The sequence below is a fragment of the Stegostoma tigrinum genome, chromosome 26 (genome assembly GCF_030684315.1).
Source record: "Stegostoma tigrinum isolate sSteTig4 chromosome 26, sSteTig4.hap1, whole genome shotgun sequence".
NCBI lineage: Eukaryota > Metazoa > Chordata > Chondrichthyes > Orectolobiformes > Stegostomatidae > Stegostoma > Stegostoma tigrinum.
Genome location: NC_081379.1, coordinates 5,941,789 through 5,960,934, shown reverse-complemented (window position 1 = coordinate 5,960,934; position 19,146 = coordinate 5,941,789). Strand labels below are relative to the sequence as shown.

General features: G+C 42.9%; 1 protein-coding gene across 7 annotated transcripts in view; it reads left to right on the top strand.

Annotated features, from left to right (window-relative positions):
* The window catches only part of tango2 (transport and golgi organization 2 homolog (Drosophila)), a 151,135-nt gene that overhangs the window by 77,885 nt on the left and 54,104 nt on the right, over positions 1-19,146 (top strand). For 6 of the 7 annotated variants that reach the window (XM_059654917.1, XM_059654912.1, XM_059654913.1 and 3 more), the window contains one exon: positions 5,987-6,075. The exons of the other annotated variant lie outside the window; for it this stretch is intronic. Coding sequence is in view for 5 of the 6 variants with exons in the window: in XM_059654912.1 (XP_059510895.1) it covers positions 5,987-6,075 (89 nt within the window). In the remaining variant the exon portion in view is untranslated. The remainder of the gene's footprint in view (positions 1-5,986; positions 6,076-19,146) is intronic. 7 annotated transcript variants of the gene reach the window in all.

Genomic DNA, 19,146 nt, shown 5'->3' with positions numbered 1-19,146 from the left:
CAGTTCATCCCCTCCCCCCACTGCACCACGCAACCAGCCCAGCTCTTCCCCCCCACCCACTGCATCCCAAAACCAGTCCAACCTGTCTCTGCCTCCCTAACCGGTTCTTCCTCTCACCCATCCCTTCCTCCCACCCCAAGCCGCACCCCCCCGCTACCTACTAACCTCATCCCACCTCCTTGACCTGTCCGTCTTCCCTGGACTGACCTATCCCCTCCCTACCTCCCCACCTACACTCTCTCCACCTATCTTCTTTACTCTCCATCTTCGGTCCGCCTCCCCCTCTCTCCCTATTTATTCCAGTTCCCTCCCCCCATCCCCCTCTCTGATGAAGGGTCTAGGCCCGAAACGTCAGCTTTTGTGCTCCTGAGATGCTGCTTGGCCTGCTGTGTTCATCCAGCCTCACATTTTATTATCTTGGAATCTCCAGCATCTGCAGTTCCCATTATCTCTGGCTTTATTGCTATTACAGGGACATGATTTTAGCTAACCATGAGTGGGAACTCAATATTCTCGGGTATTCAATGTTCTGGAAGAATAGGTGAAAATGGGCCATTTAGCATGGCCAATTCACCTAACCTGCAGATCTTCGTACTGTGGGAGGAAACCAGAGTACCTGGAGGAAATCCATGCAGATACAGGGAGGATGTGCAATCTTCATACAGGCAGTCGCCCAAGCGTGGAATTGAACCCAGGCCCCTAGTGCTGTGAGACAGCACTTTTAAAAAAAATTCAAGAATAAAGAATCATTCGTTTTAACTTGCAATGAAGTGACAATAAAGAACAGTGTTAGGAGCTAAAGTTGGAGAAGGTATTAATGTTACTAAAATGCAAGGCTATATTTTTCACAATTTCTAAATAAACCATTGTAGAACTTTGATTTCTCTAAATACTTTTCATTTCCATTGTTTTTGAAGAATTACATGTATTTGGAGTTAACAACATGACTAAGCCCAATATTTTATGATTTTCTGCACAATATACATCTGGTCATGCTGATCTCAGCCAAGCACATGGATCGCATTATCAAAAGACTGGTTCCCCAACAAGAACAAGATAACAAAGCGTGGAGCTGGATGAACACAGCAGGCCAAGCAGCATCTCAGGAGCACAAAAGCTGACGTTTTGGGCATTGACCCTTCATCGGAGAGGGGACTGGAATAAATAGAGAGAGAGGGGGAGGCGGACTGAAGATGGAGAGAAAAGAAGATAGGTAGAGAGGAGAGTATAGGTGAGGAGGTAGGGAGGGGATAGATCAGTCCAGGGAAGACAGACAGGTCAAGGAGGCGGGATGAGGTTAGTAGGTAGGAAATGGAAGTACGGCTTGAGGTGGGAGGAAGGGATGGGTGAGAGGAAGAACAGGTTAGGGAAGCAGAGACAGGCTGGGCTGGTTTTGGGATGCAGTGGGGGGAGGGGATGAGCTGGGCTGGTTTTGTGATGCAGTGGGGGGAGGGGACGAGCTGGGCTGCTTTTGGGATGCAGTGGGGGAAGGGGAGATTTTGAACCTTGTGAAGTCCACATTGATACCATTGGGCTGCAGGGTTCCCAGGCGGAATATGAGTTGCTGTTCCTGCAACCTTCAGCTGGCATCATTGTGGCACTGCAGGAGGCCCATGATGGACATGTCATCTGAAGAATGGGAGGGGGAGTGGAAATGGTTCGCGACTGGGAGGTGCAGTTGTTTATAGCGAACCGAGCGGAGGTGTTCTGCCAAGCGGTCCCCAAGCCTCCCCTTGGTTTCCCCAATGTAGAGGAAGCCACACCGGGTGCAATGGATACAATATACCACATTGGCAGATGTGCAGGTGAACATCTGCTTGAAGTGGAAGGTCATCTTGGGGCCTGGGATGGGTGTAAGGGAGGAGGTGTGGGGGAAAGTGTAGCACTTCATGCGATTGCAGGGGAAGGTGCCGGGTGTGGTGGGATTGGAGGGGAGTGTGGAGTGGACAAGGGAGTCTCGGAGAGAGTGGTCTCTCCGGAAGGCTGACAAAGGTGGGGATGGAAAAATGTCTTGGGTGGTGGGGTCGAATTGTAGATGGCAGAACTGTCGGAGGATGATGCGTTGTGTCCGGAGGTTGGTGGGGTGGTATGTGAGACCGAGGGGGATCCTCTGGCGGCAGTTGTGGCGGGGGCGGGGTGTGAGGGACGTGTTGATGGGAGATGCGGTCAAGGGCGTTCTCGACCACTGCAGGGTGAAAGTTGTGGTCCTTGAAGAACGTGGACATCTGGGATGTGCGGGAGTGGAATGCCTCATCCTGGGAGCAGATGCAGCGGAGTCGGAGGAATTGGGAATAGGGGTTGGAATTTTTGCAGGGGTGTGGTTGGGAGGAGGTGTATTCTAGGTATCTGTGGGAGTCAGTGTGCTTGAAATGGACATCAGTTTCTCGCTGGTTACCTGAGATGGAAACTGAGAGGTCCAGGAGGGTGAGGGATGTGTTGGAGATGGCCCAGGTGAACTTGAGGTTGGGGTGGAAGGTGTTGGTAAAGTGAATGAACTGTTCAAGCTCCTCTGGGGAGCAAGAGGCGGTGCCGATACAGTCATCAATGTAACGGAGGAAGAGGTGGGGTTTGGGGCCTGTGTAGGTGCGGAAGAGGGTCTGTTCCACGTAACCTACAAAGAGGCAGGAATAGCTTGGACCCATGCGGGTACCGATGGCCACCCCCTTTGTCTGTAGGAAGTGGGAGGAATCGAAAGAGAAGCTGTTGAGGGTGAGGACAAGTTCGGCTAGGCGGATGAGGGTGTCGGTGGAGGGGGATTGGTCGGGCCTGCGGGACAGGAAGAAGCGGAGGGCCTTGAGGCCATCTGCATGAGGAATACAGGTGTGTAGGGACTGGACGTCCATGGTGAAAATGAGGTGTTGGGGGCCAGGGAATTGGAAGTCATGGACGATGTGGAGGGTGTGGGTGGTGTCACGGACGGAGGTGGTGAGTTCCTGGACCAAAGGGGAGAAAATGGAGTCCAGATAAGTGGAGATGAGTTCGGTGGGGCAGTAACAGGCTGAGACAATGGGTCGACCAGGGCAGGCAGTTTTGTGGATTTTGGGAAAGAGATAGAAATGGGCCATGCGGATTTGCGGAACAGTGAGATTGGAGGCTGTGGGTGGGAGGTCCCCTGAGGTGATGAGATCACGGATGGTGTTGGAGATGATGGTTTGTTGCTTGGGGGTGGGTCATGATCAAGGGGGCGGTAGGAGGAGGTGTCGGAGAGTTGGCGTTTGGCCTGAGCGATGTAGAGGTCAGTGTGCCATACTACCACTGCGCCACCCTTGTCTGCGGGTTTGATGGTGAGGTTGGGGTTGGAGCGGAGGGCTGCCTGTTCTGCTTGGGAATCCTGCACCCAATAGTATCAATGTGGACTTCACAAGCTTCAAAATCTCCCCTTCCCCCAATGCATCCCAAAACCAGCCCAGCTCGTCCCCTCCCCCCACTGCATCCCAAAACCAGCCCAGCCTGTCTCTGTCTCCCTAACCTCTTCTTCCTCTCACCCATCCCTTCCTCCCACCTCAAGCCACACCTCTATTTCCTACCTACCACCTCATCCCGCCTCCTTGACCTGTCCATCTTCCCTGGACTGACCTATCCCCTCCCTACCTATCTTGTTTTCTCTCCATCTTCGATCCACCTCTCCCTCTCTCCCTATTTATCCCAGTTCCCTCTCCCCATTCCCCTCTCTGATGAAGGGTCTAGGCCCGAAACGTCAGCTTTTGTGCTCCTGAGATGCTGCTTGGCCTGCTGTGTTCATCCAGCTTCACATTTTATTATCTTGGATTCTCCAGCATCTGCAGTTCCCATTATCATTCCCCAACATGATCAACGTGACTTTCAATTTCCTCCTTGGTCTCCCTTATCCTTTGTGTGTTCTCTGGATGAGATTGTCTCAACTGCCAGTTCCGTTGAGCTTAAGACCTTTATTGTGCAGTGGACTTCAGACACAATTAAGTCAAATCTAAAGCTCATTATATGGAAGATCCTAGATTAGCAGAAAATGTAGTCACATCTAGCTGTCTCACAACCGCAACTCAGTTTCAGGATTCCATTTAACCCTTTCAACTCTTGTCACTTGATTTTGTATTTTCTTGTGTTTCATAACTAGATGAAAACATGTATGACTTGCTCTTCCACTTAGATGAAGTAAATAACTGCAAAACTAAAATGCTATTTGGAAAGTTGAATTCTATTTCCATGCTTATTAAGCTGTATGACCTTCAGTAAGTTTAGTAAGGAGCTTTGCCTTTCATTCTTTGGGTCAAAATCATTTTGGATTATTGCTAGCTGTGATGAATTTAATGAAATAGCAGTCTAAGGCTACAAATGGCAGATTCAGAGTCTGCAGCGTATAACTCGCACCACATTTATAATAATTGATTGTTGTCGGACTTGGAATTTTTTTCCTGTCATCATGCTCATTTTGACTTGCCTGTCGGCTTAGATCTAGATTTTGATTTATATGTCATCCATCTTGCTTCTTAGCCATTAGAAAGCATCAAATTTTATGCAAGGGTACAGAATTAACATTTAATTAAAACCAAAAATTGCTGTCGAAACTGAGAAAGCAGAACAGAAATAATGGGAACTGCAGATGCTGGAAAGTCCGAGATAACAAAGTGTGGAGCTGGATGAACACAGCAGGCCTTTCTGATGAAGGGTCTCGGCCCAAAACGTCAGCTTTCCTGCTCCTAAGATGCTGCTGGCCCTGCTGTGTTCATCCAGCTCCACACTTTTTTAAGGCAGAACAGAACTTGCTTTGAAGAACCTACTGTCAACTCAAACTCTGCTTTCTCTCCACAGATGCTTTCAGATGTGAGTTTTTCCAACAATTTCTGTTTTTATTTCAGATTACCAACATCTGCAGTTCTTTATTTTATTTAACATTGTAATGTTTTATTCATGCATGCTTCAGAGAACTTGTGTATTTGAGCTACTGTGGTACATTATTGTCCTTGTACTTCTCAATCTTGCTGCAGCCTTAATTTCATGACCTTTCCAAACCGCTCACCTATCATCCAGCTTTATCTACTCCCAAGTCTGGGATCATAACCCAAAGCTTTCTAAAACTGGTTTCTGATCCTATCCATTCAGTGACTACCAAAAATCTGTCCTAGTCATCATCCTTGAACCCCAGTTGTGCATCTCACAGTTTGGAGTCATCTTTCCCATGAAGTAGTAGCACAACAATTTATCCTGGATTTCTTCCATATGTGGCTACTTAGTGGTATCAGACAGTCTACTCATTTCTTGAGAAAAACGTTTGGAATGTTAACATCATTGGATAGCCTATCATTTATTACCTTTTCCATAATTGCCCTTCAAAAGAAGGCAGTGATCTGAGTTTTTCAGTCACTGTAATCCATACGGTATAAGTACACCCACATCTGTGGCAGTTTTATGCAACCAAATGGCTTGCTAACCGCTTCAAAGGGCAGTTAAGAATCATCCACGTTGCAGTGGATCTGAGTCATGTGGAGTATCAGTTAAGGATGACAGATTTCCTTGTATGTCAGTGAACCAACAGGTTTCCTGATCATTATTAATGAAACTGGCATTTTATTCTCGATTTATTAATAAATTGAAATTAAATTCCCTCACTGTTGTGGTGGGATTTGAACTGTCATCTCTGGAGCATTAATACAGGCATCTGGATCACTATTCTAACATCCCCGTCTTAATGTGTGAAGAATGGTTGTTTCATTTGCTCACACTAAACCATTGTTGCCCAATGCAAAGCACCTCAGAATCTGAATCTCGGATTCTTTGGAATTCTTTACGAAGGGAATAATTTCAAGCAGTGAAGTTGCCTCATAGGCTATGATGGAGTGTAATTACAATGTTGTACCTACATTTGTAAAACAAAAAGTACATGCAGTTTATTTTGCTCTGTTTATTAATATTTGTTGAGTTTTTGAGAGCGTGAAGCTGATTTTCCCAATCACAGTTTGATTACATTGGCAACAAAATGCATGTATATTTCTGTACTTTATTTTTGCAGGTTTATCCTAGCAGCAAATCGAGATGAGTACTATTCCAGACCAACAGAGCCGGCAAATTTCTGGGGAAACAATTGTGATATTCTAAGTGGTAAGGACGCGATCAAGCTAAATTGCAGTTCTCCTAAATAGCTTGTGTGGTACAGGCATGATTGATCTTAACTGGTGTTTGTTTTGCTCTCTATATTATGCTATGAAAAATTTTCATTTTAAGGCAAATAATATGCCTCATGGGCACATGGAAAGACAATGTAAGTCTATCAATGATAATAAAATGTGAGGCTGGATGAACACAGCAGGCCAAGCAGCATCTCAGGAGCACAAAAGCTGACGTTTCGGGCCTAGACCCTTCATCAGAGAGGGGGATGGGGGGAGGGAACTGGAATAAATAGGGAGAGAGGGGGAGGCGGACCGAAGATGGAGAGTAAAGAAGATAGGTGGAGAGGGTGTAGGTGGGGAGGTAGGGAGGGGATAGGTCAGTCCAGGGAAGACGGACAGGTCAAGGAGGTGGGATGAGGTTAGTAGGTAGCTGGGGGTGCGGCTTGGGGTGGGAGGAAGGGATGGGTGAGAGGAAGAACCGGTTAGGGAGGCAGAGACAGGTTGGACTGGTTTTGGGATGCAGTGGGTGGGGGGGAAGAGCTGGGCTGGTTGTGTGGTGCAGTGGGGGGAGGGGATGAACTGGGCTGGTTTAGGGATTCAGTAGGGGAAGGGGAGATTTAGAAACTGGTGAAGTCCACATTGATACCATATGGCTGCAGGGTTCCCAGGCGGAATATGAGTTGCTGTTCCTGCAACCTTCGGGTGGCATCATTGTGGCAGTGCAGGAGGCCCATGATGGACATGTCATCAAGAGAATGGGAGGGGGAGTGGAAATGGTTTGCGACTGGGAGGTGCAGTTGTTTGTAGCGAACTGAGCGGAGGTGTTCTGCAAAGTGGTCCCCAAGTCTATCAATATTAGTTTATTTTTGAAAAAATCAGCTTTATTGTCTCCACTAAGCAATTGGAAGCGAATTTTATGCCACACATGTGCTTCACCTGGGACAACTCATGCAATGCCACCAAATTGGAATTTTGAAAAGTAACTTGAGACATGATATCGGTTAAGTGTAGCATGCTTGGAAGGAATGAGTTGCTTTCAACTTACATAGCTAACTCCAGAGGTTTTTTTCACTTCACTGGGGTCTGTTGTAAACTCAGTTGCGGAGGCAGATTGTCACAACTGGTGAACAAGTCCATTACTAATTTAGAAGAGGGCAAATTAGATGGGCCTGAAGTTTTTTTGTTGCCTTTCAGATTTCAGCATTTCCTACTGTTTTCAGCTTCTGACCTGAACCATACTGAAGGCTGTGGTGCATTTTTGAAGGCAGTAGGTCCTAGCAGACTTATCTGCCTGGGGAATACTTACCTAGTCTTATGGGTAACATAAGGTTCCCAACAATGATAACTTGTAATCTTATAACAGCTTTAAATTGTTAAAATCTCCCAAACCACTGAGAACAAGTTACTTGTGTTCTTAGTAGCTGAGATATAAGCCCAGGCAATGTTGTCAGGACTAAAATGTGTTGACATATTTTTCAAAACACAAAAACATGCTGATTGACCATCTCTTGAAAGGCATTTTGAAAAATAGAGCCATATTAGGTTTTTCGATGTTTTCTCTCCCTCCCTACCATGATCCAACAAAAATGTTTGTGATTTTCTCTCCCAAACACAGTGAGATTTTAGTTCCAACTGATGGCATCAGAAGGGTCAGAGTTCACAAAATTTACTAGTGATGGTGAGAATTAATTTCTGTTAGATTTCTCGAAGGCCCCATTTGGCTCATACAATTGAACTATGCGAACACATATTTGAAAAAATATAGGGTAACAAAGTGTAGAGCTGGATGAACACAGCAGGCCAAGCAGCATCAGAGGACCAGGTAAGCTGACGTTTTGGGCCTAGACCCTTCAACAGAAAGAATGGCCTAGGCCTGAAACATCAGCCTTCCTGCTCCTCTGATGCTGCTTGGCCTGCTGTGTTTATCCAGCTCCACACTTCATTATCTCAAATTCTCCAGCATCTGCAGCTCCTAATATCTTTGAAAAAATATATACTGGTGTATAAGAAAAGTAGAAATGTTTTCAGGGCTATAGGAAAAGGACAGGGAATTGGTCCTGCTAAATAACCCTTGTGAAGGGCCACACGGACTTAATAGCTGTCTTGTGCTGTATTCATTATAGACTACTGTATGACAAGTTCACATGATGCTAAATGGTTATGGGATTGTGTCAGATGAGTACCATTTTCTTTCATTCTGTAGCTGGATCATTCTTGTTGAATTTCTCTCTAACCAACTCCTCAGGGAGATAACTTGGGAAATAATGGGAAAATAAATATGCTGACTTTACAGTGTAAAAGTACATAGAATCATAGAGTTGTATAGCACAGAAATAGTCCCTTTGATCCAACTCGTTCACATTGACCAACTATCCTAAACTGATCTAGTCCCATTTGCCAGCATTTAGCTCATTTCCTTCTGAACCCTTCCTATTCATCCACAGGCCTTTTAAATGATCTAATTGTACCCACTTTCATCATCTTCCCAGACGGCTTGTTCCATACATGCTCTGCCCTCTGTGTGAAAAAGTTGCCCCTCAGGTCCCTTTTGAATCTCATCCCCTCTTATATTAAACCTGTACCCTCCAGATTTGGACTCCCCAACCCTGGGAAAAAGACATTAGCTATTTACCTATCCATGACCCTCATAATTTTATAAATCTCTATGTTCACATCTCCCATGGATCACTTTTTGGTGTAAAGGGTGAGATCTACAACATGCTGCTAAGAAGTGGTTTGTAGCAAGTCAGTTTTCACTTGTTTGGCCAATTGTGCCATGGACAATTTGCATTCTTCTATTTTATAATGTTGGACAGAAGTAGGTATTGTTCTGGTTCACAGTGCTGAGACAATCTCTGTATAAGCTATGAAGAGAAATTTTCAAGGCAAGGCGTGAAAATATCATGGGTCCTGCATTTCAGTCTCTGCGCCTGATTCTTCAGTAAGACTGTTTCACTAATAGCATCCAATAGTAACGAGTATGAGAATTGCTGAAAATAAAGACAGACTTTGTCGAAACTTTTGTCTTGAGCACAATTCATAAAAATAACACAATCATATTGTATGAGAGGAGAGTGCTTAGTTGGCAAGTGGATTCTGATAGGTAGAGGTGATGCCATTGGAAAATGCACTAACTAATGAAGATTAACAGTTTAAATTTAAACCAGGCAGGCTGACTCTGGTCTAGATATTGCTCTGAAATGAACCAGCAAATGGCTGTCACCTAGTTTGTTAAGAAGGCACAGTACACGTATGCATTCTTTCTATCTGTCACGAACAGGATCCTGTGCATTAATAGATATAGCTTCCAGCCCAAATAAGCGTGTGACACCACAATCCTAAATTGATTGTCAGTGTAATTCTTAACACATTCCGAATCATCTTGCAAATACTGCCCAGTTGCAGAATCACATCTAATGTTAGACTCTGCAGGTTTTGCATGCGTTGGCTAGTTGAGTATAGGTAGGACCTTACATGTTTGAAACAGCAAAAGGAATGTGTCTCAAAACAAAAATGAAGGATTGCAGATGCCTGAAATCAGATTCAAAAACAAATTGCTGAGAAAACTGAGCAGGTTTGGCTGCACCAGAACTTCTGAAGAAGGGTCACTTGACCCGAAATGTTCACTCTGCTTTCTCTCCACAGGTGCTGCCAGACCCTATTTTTGCTAGCAATTTCTGTTTTTGAAAAGGAGTATGTTGTTTGATATGATCTGCCAGTCTTTGGAACATAGATTATCTGGCATCACATCTGTGCTAAAACTCAAATACCACACTTCTACATTCTGTATTAGGCAGAGCATCTTTTTGACTTGACAGTAACTAGCTCGCTTCCTGTGTTGCTCAAACGTTTGAAATAACTTGCCTTTCTAGAATAATTTAAGGCAGAATGCGCAATTTGCAGGACTAAAGATGTACTTTCAGACTATTTATGAGTTTGCACACTACTGAGCAAGAGTAACTGAATTTACATCCACATATTTTGGCTCTCTGCTGTCTTAAAAATAAAGTTTAATATTTCCATAGGTAATCTAAGGTGATGATTCATTGTCATGACAAAAAGGATGTAATGTTTTATACATTTGCTGACTTCCACAAGCTCCAGGGTACATTAGGAATCACCCAATATCTTGTTACCACCAACTCAACTCAGTTTCCCCAGCATAAAAGTATCTGAGTCACTGGGAGTGAAGAAGCTACTTTAATTTCTGTGTACATTAGCAGGTAGCACTCATTTTACGTGGAATTTACACCAATGGAAGAAAAAGGAGGGCAACTTCTTTAACAGCCAATCTGTAACAGCAGTCTGAACATCAGATTGAATACTTTAGTTCATTCTAGTATTGTATGTAATAACCTGTGGTTTTGGTGTTGAATAATTTATGAAATAATGGATTATTGCAGAATCAGAGGTGGTAAGAAAATGAGGTAATTTCCCAGACGGAGGGAAAGCCAAAGGCCAAATCATGGCAATCTTCGGTATTTCGTACCTTCCACTCTCTATTAGGATAAAGTCTGTAAGGAGATCACCCATCCAACTTCAGGTTAGCGACATTAGGAATGACCTGAGCAAGCCCTGCTAAATAAGACTGAAATAAATAATTATTAAATTAAGGAGTTGCAAAATAATTTTTGAACCATTGAAAATAATTCGGATAATAATGGTGTTATTTGCTTCATTTGCAAGTAGACAACAGGAACTTTGTGGTCATATTACTGCACCATTAATTCTAAAACTTTAAATTAATAATCCTGAGGGCCACACTTTATATTTTGCTGTGTCTTTTAAATTGCCGTGTTTTCCCAGAGGTTTAATATAAAGGCTGTAGATAATGGCCATTAAGATTCTACTAAGCCACTTTACTGTCATGTCCCAACTGGATAATGAGAAGTTCGTTTGAACTTGCCTTATTGACAGGCTTGATCAACACATACCCATTGTGATACTTTCAGGTACATGGCAAAGATTTGAAGGACCTTTTACTCTCTCTGTCTTTGAACACCAAGAGATTAAAGCACTTCAGGCACAAGGCAGGGGGATTTCTGAAACCATAGGGCCCACAGATGTTGATGTGAAGGAGGTAGAAATGAGAAAGGATCATTAGAAGCCATCTTGAGTCATATATGTTGATTTAAGTGTAATGGGAAACAAGAAATCTGTTGTTTTGCATTGTACTCTTGTAAATTAGTCTCTCTGATTTCAACAACTGTTATATGTTCACTTTACTCTGATATATAGCTGCTTAAGAAATCAAATCTGGTCTCATTGCTAGGCCTACCTTGTCAGAATTAAGCACGTGTGTTTTTTAATTGAAAGACACGACTATCCAGATCACAAGGAAATTGAATTGCTATATCCTAGGGTCATTCTATTCCACAAATATAAGTCATTGTGAGTTAATGATCATGTTCACAGTCACAGTTCCCACATTGCAATAATTTAGTCTCAACTTGGAAAGGTGATCTATACTGAGAAGGAGGGAATGGCAGTAGTCTTGGAGGAATCAAAGGGTCCCCTGAGAGCAATCATTCTGAAGCTGGTGAATTGATTCAGCTTAAGTCTTAGCTACCTTCACAGCAGACATGTACCTTCTGTCCAGGTGAAGGGAAATTCTGGTGATCCCAAATATAATTAGTCATTTTGCTGTTATCATGTGAGACTGTTTGAGACTGATCTATCTGTCCTAGTACCAGACTTCAGAAATCTGGCTCCAGGAAAAGGAATCTTTGACATATCCATCAGAACATAAACTGTCCCACTTGCTGATGACTATCAGAATCGAACAGCGAATACCAACCTTAGCTTTGATGCCATGCCTTGAGATGGCAATGAGACCACCCCTTCTCATCAAGAACAGAAAAGCCTATAACAAATGTAGATTCTGACTGAGGCTCACCCATCGAGACTATTTGTTTAAAATCCGACCCACCGGCAGTTGAAACAGATGGCTTTCAGCATAGTGAAGTTAAATTTCCCAACAGTTTAACTCTAATGTAATAGCTTTTCCCTTCTCTGGTTGAAGTTTTTTGTTCTGGAGCATTGTTATATTCACCTGCAATTCTGTTTTGTCAAGGTGAAACAAAGCTCATATTGTATGCCAATTTAACTTAAAAACCATAAAAAGTATTATCTTACTCACATACCTGTTATTTGTTGTCAAAACATCTGGAATCAGAAGTTGGTTTCAAGGTTTATCAGCAGCAATATTCTGTTTATTTGAAGTCTTGTGAAATTGAAGATTTCAATCCATATTTTGCAACATGCTAGAATTATATTTGAATATTTATCCCTAGTACCTAAACATAAAAAGGATAAGATTCGGAAATAATTTTGCATTATTGCAAGGTGTGTGCAGTTTTCAAAGTATGTATCGATCAAACATTCTCTCATTTAAGGTCATTTCTAAGTGTGATGGATGCAGCTTGTTCCAGGATTTGACAGTTTCAGTTTGTTCTTGTGCAATAAAGTGACTCAACAGTAAAAATCAATTCTGAACAATTTTGCAAGGCAACAATTGGTCACAAATCTGATTCACGGACCGGTACCTACAGCTTCTGAACACTATAGGAAAACAATTTCAAGATTTTATTTGTGATTTGCAAAGTTCAGGAATGCTGTTGCGAAGTAAATGTATATCCACACCCGTTGTTTGCATTCAACACTCCCAGGTTACATTGTATAAAAACTGAAAATGCAAGTCAGTCAGCAAATTCAGAGAGTTTGTCAACACTTTAAATATAGCCCTTTGTTAAGTGTGCCTACTTTTTAACAAGTAATTGAATTTATTCATCTTACAGATGTTTAGACATGATGTTTTCAGCACTTCCTCTATTTGCTTCAGATTTTCAATGTGGAAGGTTTTTTTTGCTCTCAGATGTAGCACTCTTAGATGTAGAATAAAGCTCGTTCTGCTGTATTCCAACGACATGCTACTGTCACAATATCAGTATGGACCTTTAATCTATTTCAACAAGGGCTGGGCATAAATTAATCTTAGTTGAGAATGTTGTAAATGATGGTCCCTTTAAAAATGAACCAGGATGTGTTCCAGAGATAATCGAGAGCAGTTGATGCCCATTGGACCACATATTTAAGAGCTGGTGTTGCTTGTGGCACAGTGGTTCTGTTCCCACCTCTAGAAAAGGAAACCCAGACCCAAGGGCCACCTGCTCCAAATGTGTGTCTGAACAAGTGAAATGGAAATATTAATAGGGGCGAGTTAGCTGAGTTGGTCGCACAGCAACAGCCCTAACAGTATAGGCTCAATTCTTGCACCGGCTAAGCTTGTCATGAAGGAATCACATTCTCAAATTATCCCCTGATGCATGGTGATCCTCAGATCCAACCACCACCAGTCATTGCACTCTGTTTTTCGCTCGCTCTCTCGCTCTCTCTCCCTCTCTCTGTCATGAAAGAACAGCTTGTGGTCTGGTAGGATAATGATGACTTTAAAGGCCCTTGTGGTGCGTTGTGACATTGTCTCTACCTCTGGACAAGGAGACCCAGGTTCAAGTTCCACCCGCTGTAGAGGTATGTAATAACAGCTCTGAATAGGTTGATTTATTTTAAGAAAAGGGCTGGTTTTCTACATTTATGTCCAGCTGTCTTGGAGAAGGAGCACATCAATATTCTTGTCCAGACCCCCCTTCAGAAATGGAGTCTGACCTGAAGTGTCAGCTTTCCTGTTTGTCTGATGCTGCCTGGCGTGCTGTGTTCCTCCAGCTCCACCCTGTGTTATCTCAGACTCCAGCATCAGCAGTTCTTACTATCTCTGACATAAATTTTCTTGTTGCTTTTAGAGCGAGATGTGAACCACAGGGGTTGGAGTGCCGTATCTCCCGTTCCAACTCCATCTTGATTTAGCCTTATCCCTCACTCCTTACCTCTCGCTCACCTTTGGTTGTCTGTATTGCTGTTATTGGGCATTGCACATAATTTGATTAATTGCAAACACATTGTTTAAGTGATGGCATACAATAGACTAAAAGAACCCCAGGAAATTTGGTGGTGGGAAAAATAGCAGCTCAATTGCGTGTCATAGCACCTCCAGATAAAAGGGCTGATTTTCTTGGGACCATTGTGCTGTAGTGATCATCTCCCTGTTTCTGGGCTGGAAGGCCCAGACTCAAGTCCCACCCGCCCAAAGTGTGTGTGTAATAATGTCTCTAAATAGGTTGCTTAGAAAATATCAACATATGTTAAATAAGAAGTCAAAGAAGCACTTTGCTCTCTGTGAACCTTCCCATTGTTGGGCAGGAGAGGGTCAAGAGGGAAGATTAAACTGTTTTTTTAAATCAGCGATGGAGTTTCAGGGGGCTTGTGATGCTCGGCAGTGTCCCTATCTCTGAACCAAAATGAGTTCAAGTCCCACTAGCCTTCGATGTGCCATGACGTGCCTGAAAAGGTTGATGTTTAAAGAAGGTTTCCCCCACCACAGGGACTTGGTCCAGAATGGAAAAGAGCAGATTGGAGATTGTGGTGAGCCATGAAATGCAAATAAACACACATGGAAGACAGACTGAATTCCTACTTTAGTAACATAAAAACTTAGAAAAAAGGAGTAGGAGTAGGCTATTTGCCCCTTCAAGCCTGCTCCACCATTCAGTATGAAGTGTAGTTCAGAATTCGATGAGCTCACCACTTTTTTGGTGAAGAAATTTCCCCACATCTTGGTCCTAAATGGCCTACTCTATATTTTTCCCTCTGGAGTGTAGGAAGTTGAAATGGGATCTCCTAGAGGTTTATAAAATCATGAGGATTATAGATAAGGTGAAAGGCAGGTTTCTTTTCCCTAGGGTAGGAGATTTCAAGACTGGGGGCATTTTTTAAGGTGAGAAGAGAAAGATTTTAAAAAGACATGAGGGGCAATTTTTTCTTTACTCACAAAGTGGTCCATGTGTGAAATGAACTTCCAGAGGAAGTGGTGGATACAGGTTATAACTTTTAAACATATTTAGACAAAAACATGAATAAGAAATGATTTGGAGGGATTTAGGCCAAGCACAGGCAAGTGGGAGTAGTTTAGATTGGTATTATGGTCAGCATGGACTGGTTGAACCAAAGGGTCTCTGTTTCCATGCTGTATGACTCTATGGCTCTGACTGTGACCCCTGATTCTGGGCTTCCCAGTCATGGAAATATAGTTTCCTGCATTCGTCCTGTCTCATACCATTAGTATTTTGTTGGTTTCTGTGCATGCTTCCCCCCAGTTCTTCTAAATTCCATTGAATATAGTCTTAACGATCCAGTCTGTCTTCCTATGTCAGCACTGCCATCCCAGGAATCAGCCTGATAAATCTTTGTTGCACCCCATCCGTGGCCAGAACGTCCTTCTTCAGATAAGGAGACCAAAACTGCACACAACATTCGATGTGTGTTCTGACCAAGGTCCTGTACAATTGCAGCAATACACTCCTGCTCATGTATTCAAACCATATCACAGTGAAGGCCACCATAGCATTTGGCTTCTTCATCACCTACTATACCTGCATGGTTACATTCACTGACTGGTGTATAAGGACACCGAAGTCTCATTGCACATCCTCCTTTCCCAATAATTCACCTTGCTGTTTTTGCTACCCAACTAATTATTCATATTTGTAAATCATCTACTGTACATTTGCCGGCTCACGACTTGTCCAAATCACACTGAAGCAGTCTGCATCGTCCCACCCAACTCTGTGTCATTTTGCAAGACATCACCTTTAGGTCCCTCATCTAAATCATCACATTTAGTTCCCTCATCTAAATCATGAATATATGTTGTGAATAGCTGGGGCTGTGGTATCCCACTGGATACTCAGAAACTGTTTACTCAGAAAATGATCCATCTATTCCAACTGTTACCTGTCTGCCAGCCAGTTCCCTCTCCATATCATACATTACCCCCAATCCCACATACTTTTAGTTTACATGTTAGTCTCTTCTGTAGAACTTTATCAGACCTTTTCTGGAAGTTCAAGTAAACCACATTCACTGGTTTCCCCTTAACAACTCTACTACTTACGTGATTTCAAAATTCCAATAGATTTGTAGACCGTGATTACAGTTTCGAATATCCACACTAATTTTCCACTCCTTGGCATTGTTTCCCAAGTGTTTTGCTATTAAATCTTTTCTAATGAATTACAGTGTTTTCTCTTGTTCAATCGTTCAATGTCGTGCTAGCCAGTTTATAATTCCCTGTTTTCTCTCTACCTTTTTAAATTGAGGGTTTACATTAGCTATCCTCCAATTCATAGGACCTGTTTCTGAGTCTATGTTCCTAGGGCTATTTCCATAAGTATGTTGGGATGTAGATTATCAGTCCCTGTGTCATTCTGCAATCATATCAATTTCCCTGGCGCCATTTCCCTACTAATACAGATTAATGCCTTCAGTTCCTCTCTTTTGTAGGCCATGTGTTTCCCAACATTTTGGGCATGTCCTTTGTGAAGACAGAACCAAAATATACATTAATTCGATGTTAATTAATAAGATGCTGTTTGGCCTGCTGTGTTCATCCAGCTCTGTGCTTTGTTATCCAGCTGAATCATTTCTTGTTTTATTCCTTCTCTTTGGTTTTCTTCCTGTATCTTCTTTTCATTGCTTATCTCTACTTCTGCTAATAATTTAGTTCACAAGACTGTGATCACATCTCCATCAACTGCCAGTATTGTTAGTGAAGACAGTATTCTGCAGTGAACAAGTCTCATTTTTTGCTTACAAGTGCATCATAGAACTTCTTGCGTGTTCCAGTTTGCTTAATTTTTTGTTTTTTTTTTCAAAGGTTTAAGTTGATCTAATCATCTTCATCTTTGTTCAAGTCGTCACTGCAATTATTGGAAAAATCTCTCTCAAATCTTAGTAACTATTTCACTGCATATTATTTCATGAAATGTTGAATTTCTGCCCAAGTTTGTTTCACTGTTCCATTTAAAAATGTAAGTACAGTCACTGAGATTGTGGAATGCAGATCAAATTGCATTTTTCTTTAGAGATAGTAGGAACTGCAGATGCTGGAGAATCTGAGATAACAAGGTGTAGAGCTGGATGAACACAGCAGGCCAAGCAGCATCAGAGGGGCAGGAAAGCTGACGTTTCGGGCCTAGGCCCTTCTTCGGAAATGGGGGAGGTGAAGGAGATTCTGAAATAAATAGGGAGAGACGGGGAGGCGGATAGAAGATGGATAGAGGAGAAGCTAGGTGGAGAGGAGACAGACAGGTCAAAGAGGTGGGGATGGAGCCAGTAAAGGTGAGTGTAGTTAGGGAGGGGATAGGTCAGTCCAGCGAGGATGGACAGGTCAAGGGGGCGGGATAAGGTTAGTTGGTAAAAGATGGGGGTTGGGGCTTGAGACTTTCTTTAAATCTGTGTTTTAATTTAAAGTTCACCCTTGACCTTTAATTGTCAGTTATAGTTAGGTAACACCAAAAAATGTGTTCATTTTCAATGTAGCAAGAGGTTTTTTTCAGTAAGCAGTATGAGTTCTTAGAGTGATAATGGGAACTGCAGATGCTGGAGAATCCGAGATAACAAAGTATGGAGCTGGATGAACACAGCAGGCCAAGCAGTATCTTAGGAGCATAAAAGCTGACGTTTTGGGCCTAGACCCTTCATCAGAAATGGGGGAGGGGGTGAGGGTTCTGAAATAAATAGGGAGAGGGGGTAGGCAGATCCAAGATGGATAGAGGTGCAGTGGGAGAGAGATACCCTGAGGTTTGTCCGGAGAGAGGAGGTTAACTACTTCTCCCTAGAAGATGCCTAACATGAAGAAATTACCCTCCTCCCTCCGGACCAACCTCGGGGGATCTCTCTCCCACTGCACCTCTATCCATCTTGGATCAGCCTCCCCGCCCTCTCCCTATTTATTTCCAAACCCTCTCCCCTCCCCCATTTCTGATGAAGGATCTAGGCCCGAAACGTCAGCTTTTGTGCTCCTAAGATGCAGTTTGGCCTGCTGTGTTCATCCAGCCTCACACTTTGTTATCTCTTGAGATCTTACAGTGTTTGCTGTGAAGTTTGTGTGTTTGCTGTCTTATATAAACATTTGAAAAATGCAGTAAAGCATTTCATGGCTAATATTTTAATGACTAACTTTATGTTAACATGTGTAATGTGCCAGTATTCAAGGCTTCAGAGAGATACTACGGCCAAATTGATTCTGCAGATTTTTAAAGTGTAATTTTTGATTTCTATATTGCAATTTATTTTTACACATTCAAACGCAAGGGATGGATAATCTGTTTGTGTGGGTTCAATTCCACGAGTTAAGGATCGCATTAAATGAAGATATATATTTTATTTTAATTAAAATAAAGAATTCTCAGAAGCTGCAGACGTGCATTTTAACAATTAAGTGAATTTGATTCCTGGTTTTGAACGTGCATGTCAGTCACTCCACCACCATGTCTCAGCAGCAGCAGTGTGTACCATCAACAAAATGCACTGTTGACATTTACCAAGGCTACTTGGACAGTATCTTCCAAACCCACAACCACTTCCATCTAGAAGGACAAGGGCAGGAGATACATGGGAACATCAGTACCTGTATGTTCCCTTCCAATTCACTTATCTTCTTGAGATGGAAATATATCACGTTTCTGTGTCAGTGGGTCAAGGAGTGGAACTCCCTCCCTAACAGCATTATGTGTCTGACTGCAGCAGTTTGAAATGGTAGCTCAGCACTACCTTCTCAAGGACAACTAGGGATGGGCAGTAAATTCTGGTCTGGCCAACGATTTCATTTCCCACAAGTGAACAAAGGAAGTTGTGCTTTTCTATAAGAGATAGTAGGAACTGAGATAACAAGATGTAGAACAGGATGAACACAACAGGCCAAGCAGCAATAGAGGAGCAGAAAGGCTGAAGTTTCGGGCCTAGACCCTTCTTCAGAAAATGATTGACTCCATAATTGACTCATCTGGAGTTCGTGGGTTAATGTCAGTATATTGTCCTGCAGTCCTCCCCTGCTGTTGTTCTATCGTAATTCCTCAAACAAGAGTCCCACACCATTTGACATTAGTGAGGCCTTCATTGCTAATTTCAGTCTCTCCTCGTGGTATGGACAGGTCTCACCTGCCAGTTT